The sequence below is a fragment of the Lontra canadensis genome, unplaced genomic scaffold (assembly GCF_010015895.1).
Source record: "Lontra canadensis isolate GAN:19392208 unplaced genomic scaffold, GSC_riverotter_1.0 scaffold250, whole genome shotgun sequence".
Lineage (NCBI taxonomy): Eukaryota > Metazoa > Chordata > Mammalia > Carnivora > Mustelidae > Lontra > Lontra canadensis.
Genome location: NW_022631244.1, coordinates 76,240 through 86,655, shown reverse-complemented (window position 1 = coordinate 86,655; position 10,416 = coordinate 76,240). Strand labels below are relative to the sequence as shown.

At 34.5% G+C, this 10,416-nt stretch overlaps 1 protein-coding gene across 4 annotated transcripts in view; it reads right to left on the bottom strand.

Annotated features, from left to right (window-relative positions):
* Positions 1–4,780: 4,780 nt before the first annotated feature.
* The window catches only part of LOC116862515 (importin subunit alpha-3), a 55,521-nt gene continuing 49,885 nt past the window's right edge, over positions 4,781–10,416 (bottom strand). For all 4 annotated transcript variants that reach the window (XM_032849846.1, XM_032849850.1, XM_032849847.1 and 1 more), the window contains 3 exons: positions 10,099–10,261; positions 7,394–7,488; positions 4,781–5,008 (listed from right to left, as the gene is read on the bottom strand). In XM_032849846.1, coding sequence (XP_032705737.1) covers positions 4,910–5,008; positions 7,394–7,488; positions 10,099–10,261 — 357 coding nt within the window. In that variant the 3' untranslated portion in view covers positions 4,781–4,909. The remainder of the gene's footprint in view (positions 5,009–7,393; positions 7,489–10,098; positions 10,262–10,416) is intronic.

Below are 10,416 nucleotides of genomic sequence, written 5' to 3'. Positions count from 1 at the left end.
TAAAGGGAGTATTAAAAACTAATGGAACTGCTAGGTTAAGTCTTACGGAAAAATACTAAATCTATCTTCCTTGTACGTTGCTGCTGTGCTAACTAACATGCAATTCTACACTGTACTCAGCCCATTTGCTTCTGGTCACACTGTTAACACAGACTCGACAAATCTTCATTTTTAAAGTCTCCCTTTAATTTAGGAATTTGGATTATAAGGCTGTCAATGTCCACCCTGATTTTGCTTAAAGGGATCTAGTGTAACTTTTATTACCCTACTTTTGTTTTTAAAAACATACTTTAATGTGCTTATTTTCTTAAAGGTTTGTAGATGAACTTTTAAAGTATGGGTTATTTATTTTTAAAGGATTTTATCTACTTGTCAGAGAGAAAGAGAGAGCACAAGAGGGAGCAGCAGGCAGATTTGGAGCAACAGGCTCCCGCTGAGTGAGAGGCCCGAGTCAGGACTCAATTCCAGGACCCAGGAATCATGACCCAACTGACTGTGCCACCCAGACATCCCTCATTTATTTATAAGTAATCTCCACTCCTGAGGTGGGGCTTGAACTCATGACCCCAAGATCAAGAGTGATATGGTCCACCAACTATGCCAGCCAGGAAACCCACTGTGCTTATTTATTAAAAAGAAAATAATTTTCTCCTTCAAATGTTCAAAACATCAAGTTAGGCATGGATTTGCTATTTCGGAGTATGGGAATGGATATCTGGGCAAATTTTTCTTTCCAAGTCATATTAAATTACTAGCTGACATTTAATGAATTTTGCCAAGGAATAAAATAATCAAGAAGTAAAAAGGTACAAAAATTTACCAGATATCATGACCTTCAAAATAGTCAACAACTAAACTTTTACACTTAGGAAGTAAATAATTCACCAAACCTCAGCAGTTAACTGGTAACTGCTTTTGATTGAAGCTAAATTGGCCTATTTGTAGCTCACCACCTTAATTTCTACAACAAATGATTTAATTTTGAAAATTCAAAAAGCAATCAAGTAATTTCAAAACTCTGTGGGACCCTGGACAAGTCACCTCTTGGCAATCATTTAAAGGGGAGGATTATGACAGACCATTTCTACTCAGAAATTCACAGACTCCTGAGTCCCTAAAGCTGTTATGCTTATGCATTTTGGGAGGAAGCTGGTCCAGAGCTTGCACTAAATTCTTATAGGTTGTCCAAAAACAAACTTGCAATATACTAGAGGATCACTTCTAAATTGCTCTGGGATCTAAAGACTGATACTCCTTTGTGGTAGACAAAACTCTAAGATGGCTCCCAAGATCCCCTGATGCACATGCCCTTTATAATCCCCTTTCCCCAAGTGTGGGCAAGATCTGTGAATATGATAGATATTATAGGTTACGGTATAGGACAAGGGGGAAGGGATTTTGCAGGTGTAATTAAGGTACCAATCGTCTGGCTTTGAGGTCAAGAGAGATTATCCTGGGTGAGCCTGACTTAATCGGGTGAGCCCTCAAAAAAGGTTTAGGGCCTTTTCTGAAATCAGATTTTCCTGCAAGCCTTGAAGCAGCAAGCTGCCTTGAATTCTATAGCTGCCAGAAACAGGTTCTGCCATACAAGCATGGAAGAGGACCCTGACCTTCAAAGGCTGTGGCTATGGCTGAAACTTGACTGACGCCTTGTGAGGCCTTGAGCACTGGATCTAGCTAAACTGCACCTGGGCTCCCAACCTGTGGCAACTATCAAATAATAAATATATGTTGGTTTAAGCCATAAGTTTGTGGTAATTTGTTATACAGCAACAGAAGATACATCACTTCTTAAATTACAGAGCTTAGCTCAAATTTCTCTTTTTTTCTTGAGGGAACTGAGGCAATGGAGAATCCAAATAGGGTACTCCACAAATTAATGTTACAATAAAGCCCATCACTTTGCCGTGTAATGATACCTCTTAAGAAACAAAAAAACCTATGAAATGCAGTCACCAGGTAAGCCTAAACTCAAAGTTAAAAAGTCTTCCAGATCCATTTTTAATAATTAGTCAATAGTTTTACTTATAGGAATGTTCTGGTTTTGGTTCCAAAGTAATGTGGAAAGTACTAATTCCATTATGAGACAAATTAGAGAAGAAAAAATATCTTTAAAGATATATTTTAGACTAGGGCTACTCACACATTTGTAATAGAACATTCTCATTTTTATACAACTTGAGAAGGGCTTGATGCTCTGAAAAAGCAGTTTAAGACATGAAAAGCCAGGAACACTAAGCGTATTAAAGACTTACTATTCCCCTTTCCCCCTTCCTCACAAATAATGTTCTATGTTAAAAATGAATAAAGTTTCTTAATCAGTGGAGAATAAACAAAGAGTTGTGTTTAAATCTGCTAACTATGATGAACTGTTAACTGTGCTGAAACAAATTTCAGACAACGAAAAATCCCTCCAATCATTCTATTACAAAATCAGTGTCCTGTATGAGACCACAGGTAGAAATGAAATATTTAGACTATCAGGTAGCCCTTGTATTCACAGATGTTGATTATCATCCACAACTAGGATGTATTACAGGATTAACTATTTTATGAACTCATTTAGCCTATTATAACCTTACTTTGAGCTAGATCTGTTTACTAAGAAACATGGATTATACACACAACTGTTATGGTCAACTTCTGTTAATTTAAGCCTTCCGTAAAAAAACAAGCTCTGTGTGTAATCTGCCATTTATAGCCATGTGTTGAAGTCACAGTACTATGTAAAATATAGCTCAAATAGTCTCTCTCAGTCCACTTTGCTAGAAGAATAATAAAGAGGTCAAAATGCTGGGCTGGACAGGGAGAAACCAGAACCAAAGACAGTGTCACCTGAACAGATCCAGCGAGTTAGAGTACTAGTATGTCTACACTAAAAGTACAGAATTGAAGAAATTTCTTATGTTGGTTCTAGGTCAAACACTTAAGGAAAATCTAAAATAAGCCATTGATTTATACTCTAACTTTACGTTTATATTTATATATATTAAAATCCAAATAGCACACACACACACACCCCATGTAAAACATTGCTTTAAGTTTTAATGTTTATTTCCCCAAGACAGCCTAGCCTGCATTCTACTTGGATAAATTTTACAAGCTAGTTTTCTGCTGCTTCTAGTTTTAAACTTTAACCATGTTTCTGATGACAAGGAATGCTGCAAAAATACTCTAGTTCAACAAAGAGTTATGATCACAAAATAATTTTTATCCATTCTACAGTGTTTCAGAATTACCAGTTGATTTTAAACACAAAGTAGATATAGATGCTAATGGTGGCTAATCTGGTATGTTTCTTATAGCAAACTGTTGTTCATGCAACACTTGTGCTCAAAGGGGAAGGCACAGGATTTCCTACAATGAGCCACCTTATAAAGAGTTCTTTTTGTACAAATTAATTTATGTCACATTTAATTTAGTGTGCATAACCTCAAAACTGAGGTATTATTCCAATTTATAAAAACCACTTGCATAACTTTTATGCAAGTTTTAAAAATACAAAGTTTTCTCCCTAAAGTGGCTCAAAATAGATTGTTCATGGCTGCCTACATCTAAGATAAAAAGATTCTAAAACAATTGAACAGATTAGGCATATTATTAAAGGTGTTCAAACCATTACTTGATTTGTACATCTACTCAAACCTCTTCATCGGTCTTTATTCAGCAGTACATATGCACCAAATTCCATTTTAGAAGTTTCCATATCATTTTCATAGAAAACAAAGTTTGAAAACAAGTAACATTTAAACACAGCACGGTATTCTACCACAACTGAAACTTTTTTCTTCTTCTTCTTTACAGGACTCAACAAAATCTAAAAATGAACTATGCTGTAGATTTACCTCATGCAAAGATCTTTATGTTATCTCTGAAAATGAAAAGGATGGCTTTTTAAAGCACATTTTACTGTTTTATACTATTATGGCAACTTGTGTACTGCAACACAGTCTATTTTGAGGGAAATTTATGATTTTTTTCATGCAAAAATCTACACAAATTAGTTTTGATGATATGGAAAGCTTTTCATAGCATCAAACATTCATCTGGTGCAAATGCACAGGGAAACCTTCCTGAAAAGTTTTCTGACTTGAAAAGCAACTAAAAAGCCATACTAGGTAAAGTAAATAAAAACTAAGAAGAAAAAAAAAAGGAGGGGGTGGGTAAAGGGAAGAGGGGGAGTAGAAAACACAGGCTGCAGAGTAAACCAATGTCTGCTGCTAAACCGGTCTTTGTTTTCATGTCCAGTGTACATTAACACTTATGATCTCACTTTGATGATTTACTAGGTTTGTTATCAGCCCCCTGAAGGCGAATCAAGCTTGCATGCGTTCACATACAGCACCACAACCATACTCTCGTACACAGTCACTCCAGGACTAGGAGTCTGCTTCATGAGTGAAGAGCCCTAGATTTGAAAGATGAACCTGACTCCCTATCACTGAGCCAGACATTCATTCAACATTGTCCACTCACACACTGCTTCATAGCAAGGCCTGGGCTCGGTTTCCTTTGACTTATATGGGCATCGTATCCTCTTTTATGCTTACAAGGCTTGAAGATGACAGTACTGCACTTTCCCCTCAAATGATACAGAGTAAGTCAATGTTCCTTCTCAGGCACTGAAGATCTGTGACCTGTAGCCCTTTTTACTTTGAACAACCTAAATAAGCATTCATGTAAAGTTTTCGTTACATTTTGCCACTCATTCTCACTCGCACCCACTCGCCATCTTGACCTCATTTGGGCATTTTCTGTGATTCCAAATGAAATCTTCACATTTTCTTTCCCGATTTAATGCAGCAGCAGATCCCATGAGCCAAGCTTGATGGATCAAACCTTTTTATATATATGTATATATATATATATATCTCAGTGCTGCATTGTACCTAACTTCCACAACATCTTTCTAAAACTGGAACCCTTCTGTTGGTACGTTGGCAGATGAATTGAAACCAAATGTTCCACCTTGTATTGCCTCTGGAACAAGGCTAGGATCTTCATCAATCTAAAGGAAAAAAGAAAAAATAAGTGATAATTAGTTTTAAAGGTTACATAAATAACATTATAGAAATATTCTCATTTCCATAAGAAACTATGAGAGAGATGATGAGAGCCAACATTGTCCTACCACCTCTTTAGAAACACTTCGTGAAGGCTTTTTCTTGGAGGACACCAAAATGAGAGGAAACTTAAGAGAATATGCAAGATAGGTATCTTCCAAAAGAGTGAAATATAAGTAATAAACTGGAAATGGTCCTACACCTCAAACTGAGAGGATACTCTAATATCCCTTTTACCTGGGCAAATAGATAAAAGTTGATGACATTAAAAAACTTAATGCTGTCACTTTTGGAGAGTAAATGTAATCTTTAGTTAATTTTTTACTAGCAACTGGAGACAAATGACATCTGGGCTTAAAACAGTAAAATAATAGCTGTGCTATAATGAGTATGATATATCTACAGGTTCTTTTTTGAAATATCACAAAAATCACTGACCTATAGTATAGTTCTTATAAATATGCTCATCTGAATTATTCTTTTCACAGTGTTAAGAGATTAACAGAGAACTTCATGTTAAGGTATTAGAAATCGTAATGTCTTGTGTATACCTAACTGCAAATTAGGATTTCCAAAAATCCAACTTTAGAACATGTGATAAAAGCTTCCCTTAAGAGAGTATGTTTTTCTGAATTTTATTTCTGATTGATTTAACTAGCATTATATTCTAAATAGGACTTAGGTTGATCATCTATAAGGAAACAGTCCACAGATTTTCTTTTCTAGTATTGGCTGTATGCCAAGTTAATGTTTAAATCATATACACTTAAGAAAATACTTAGTAACATTCCACTTTTTGATAATATGGAAAAGTTTCAAGGAATATGAGTTATTTTTTGAAAACATGAGAATTATCAAAAATCCACTGGTGGCTATATCTAATCATAATTTTCTAAGGAATAGCTGCTTTTAGATTTATTTTTCCAAAGGAGCAACATTAAAAATAAGTTAATACTTTAATTTCAACTACCATATACTGACAATATGAAGATACTCTTGCATACTACACCTTACATTATATGTAACTTATCCTTCTTGATGATTTACTGTTTCCATTTTATGTACCTTCAAATTTATTTTTGGTCATCTAACAAAAATAACAGTGACAGTATCTTCAAATATAGATGAACTATTGTCATTAAGGATTTATTATAGAATATACCAGTATCACTGTTTTGCTTATAAATACGTTATGCTATTAACAATATACAATTTGAGAACTATAAAGACATCAAGTGAAAACAGAGCCTGATTTGTCAAGTGTCGAAAAATTCTTATCATAACTCAACAGCAAAAACTACCACCCAATTAAAAAATGGGCAAAAGACTTGAACAGACATTTCTCCAAAAGATATACAAAAAGTAAGTAGGTACATGAAAAGATGCTCAATATCATTAGTAATTAGGGCAATGCCAATTAAAACCACAATGAGTGTTATTACCTCACACCTGTGAAAACGGCCATCATTAAAAAGACAAGAGTTAACAAATGCTGGTATGGATATAGAGAAAAGGGAAACCTTGTGCATTGTTAGTGGGACTGTAAATTAGTACAGCCACCATGGAAAACAGTATTTCCACTAAAAAATTAAAAACAGAACTATCATATGTTTATTCAGTAATTCCACTTCTAACAATATATTCAAAGGAAATGAAAACACTAACTTAAAAAGACATTTCTAACCCTATGTTCACAGTGGCATTATTTACAATAGCCAAGGCATGGAAATAACCTAAATGTGCACCAAAAGATGAATGGATAAAGCAAATGTGATATATATACACAGTAGAATATTACAGACTAAAAGGAAACCCTGCCATTTGCAACAACATGTATAAACACTGAGAGCATTTAATGCTAAGTTAAATAAATTTGTCAGACAGAAACACAAATATTGTATGACCTAACTTATATGTGGAATCCTAATAAAAAAGCTCATAGGAAAGATCAAACTTGTGGTTACCATGGGTAAAGGGTAAGAGCAGAGAAAAGTGGAGGAAGGTGGTCAAAAACTATGAACTTCCAATAGTGAGATTTAAAAAACAAAAGCTATTTTACAAGCAAAGACCTTCAGCATTCCTGTAAAATAAAAAATCCTCATCTATTTTTAACTACTAATGGCAATAAATCCGTAAAAAGGAAAAAAAAAATTCTTAATCCTTTTTTTGCCCTTAGAACCAGTACTTTTTAATGCCCTGAGGGACTTTAAAATATTTCTGAAAGTGACATTATTTTAATTACATTCCAAAAAAGTGTATGTCCTAGCTTATATTATTTCTAGACTTATGTTTGTACATAAAACTAATAAAACCATAAAATTATTAAATACATCATCTGAAGAGAAGAACTGATCAATGATCTCATAGGCCAATTTGTAGATGTCTTCATTTTCATGATTTTGAAGTTGTTCAATTTTCTCCAGTCCTGCAAGAAATTTTATGAAGTGAAACAATGGTAATATTTAAAACATAAGAACAAAAAATTTACAATAATCTTGGGACCACATAATCCCAATTTTGGGACAGTTAAATCTGTGATTTTTGGGACTCTATTCTAAAGGTGAATTTCTTAAAAAGGCTTTATGCACAAAAATACAGCATATTTATCTTAAAAAGTTAACCACCTGAGTGTTTAAATTCGTATGTTTAAGCAAGCAACGGACACCTCTCTATTCAGATTACTGTATAACCAATGTTTATAAGGAATAATAACATGGATTACTTTTGTTTGTTACAAGTTAAAAGCATATTCTTTTTACTTTCTAGCTTCTGCCAAGTTTTTCTAACGATACATGTAAAAAAATAATGAAAAAACTGGTGATTAATAAATATGAATGTCAAGACATCTGTTAAGTATTATGGAAAATGATCAAGATCAACCACAGTACTTCAGGGGGAAGGGGAATTTCCCCATAAACACTAATGAGCTTATTAAATCATAGGTCAGAAATATTACTAAGAATATATAAACTTAACTGATAAGCAAAATGCATCTTATTTTGCTTTATAGGAGTAATAATTTTAAGGTTTCTGAAATAAAGTGAAAACTGCCCTTTCATGAGTGTTCTTCTTTATCTATTCCTTACATGGGAGAAGTTGTTTTGGGCTCATTTTTCACTCTACACATTCTTTTTTTTTTTTCTTTTTTCACTCTACACATTCTATGTAGTGAGCCCGCCTTAAGTAAAGAATTTAGCTAGGGACGTCTGGCTGGCTTGGCCAGTGAAGTATGCAACTCTTGATCTCGGGGCTGTTTGAGCCCCATGCTAGGTATGGGGATTGCTTAAAAAGAAAATCTTAAAAAAAAAAAAAAAAAAGAAAAGAAAAGAAAAGAATTTAGCCACTATGATAGGGTGAGGACTTGTTCTTTTCTGGGCTTCAGAAGCATAAAATTAAAATGCCTGCATGATAATTCCACCAGATGTTTCATGTGTACTTACTACTCAAAATGTCCAAACACAATTTATTACTTGCCTTTCCTCAATTAAACTATTTGTTCTACTGTATCCTTACTTCATGATAATTAATAACTTGAAATTGGAGACAAAGCCTAATAAGCTCCCCTTTCCCTCAATACTCTATCATCAAATCTCAAAAACCTCAAAGTCTATCTCTTAAATCCTGTCATCATTTACTGTGGCCCAGACTGCTATATACCTTCCTAACTGGTTTCCTGCCTCTTGTCTCCAACAGTCTCATTTCCCTGATATCCATGCTCCATTTAAAGATACCTATCCCTTAGGTAAAATCTTTCAGTGGCTTGTGATACCCTGGGGCAGAATTCATCGGGGAAGCTTATATGATACAGATTTCTGGCCTTACTGCCAGTGGTAAGGGCAAGGCTCAGATCTGGATTTTAATTTTAATTTATAAAAATAAAATTTTTAGTAATTAAAATGTTTATGTGGGGAAAAAATACTAGTAAAAAATTTTAAACTATACTTGTTTTTAATTTTTCTGGTACTCAACTTCCCTAACACTATTAGGTTAGGTTCCCTAACACTCTTCTCCACCTCCTGTTCCTAACTTGATAGCTATGTGTTTTCTGTTGCTCTCTATGTCACTTTAGTAACTTTAAAAATACTTCTTTCTTTCAAGCCTCTGAACTACCTTCACTAAGCAAATTGAGAATATGGTTCTCCTACTCTTATAGTTACTTCTCCTTTCATTTAATTCTCAACATCTGTCAGAAATAACCTTCCTTTTGTGCTTATCCGGGTTGGTCACATTCACATTTTGGTCCACAGCTACAACTGAGTCTTCCACGTTCTATCTACACAGTAATTCTAGGTGCTGAAAGCTAAGCTGTGCTGTTTACATTCTAGGTGGCTCTGGCACAGAATCAGATTTGGGAACTACTGCCCTATAGAATAAAGAATCTGCTGTGCTACCAAGTTGTAAGACTGCAGGGGCCTGGTTGGTGGCAATATCTCCAGCCTCATATGTAGGCAGTTTCTACCCCATACTTTGTGATTCAGCAACACTGAACTACTTATAATTTGCTGAATGCTAGGTCTCACCTCAGACTTTGCTCATGGTGTTATCTCTGCCTGGAACACCTCTCATCCCTTTTTACTTTATAAATCCTTATTCATCTCTCAAAATCCAGCTCAGGTGTCACTTCCTGCTTCTTCCAGGTATTTCATTTTGTTGTACATTTCTATTAGGGTAATTAGCACATTAAATCAGTTCATATTTATCTCCATGACTGAACTACATGCCTTGAGGGCAAGGACTGTGTCTTGTTTACCACTGTTTCCCCAGTACCCTTAGCACAGTGCCTGTTCAATACATGGCAGCAATTCAATACCTATGCATATGCAAGAAGCTGAGCAGGACTGTACATATAGCATATAGTATTTACTTTATTCTGTTACTTGATAATCTAAGACAGAAAAATACAGAAGTGCTACATTAGTCAGAAAATAAATGTAGCTACAAAAAGAACATAAATGCTAAGTTAAATAAGTCAGAAAATAAATGTAGCTACAAAAAGAACATTAAAGCGTGAAATAACAGCTTATAATAAACTTACCTCCACATTCTTCTATAAGATTGGCTATGGTTTCTGCCTCATCTTCAGCCATTTTTAATATATTACTTAGTCCATCAAGTACTACTTGCACAACTTGTGCATCTTTTACAGTCAGCAAGTTGCAAAAGGGTGGAATAACATTTTGTTGAATTAGATAGGCCACCTAAAGAAAAACACCATGATAAAATAAACATAGGTGAATTTTGTTTGTGTACCATATGATCTTACTGAAATAATTCTGACTTTAAAATTTTGAGTGTGAAAACATGTCTCACGTGTTATGTTAGACCATATCAGATTAATTTATTATTTTACTAT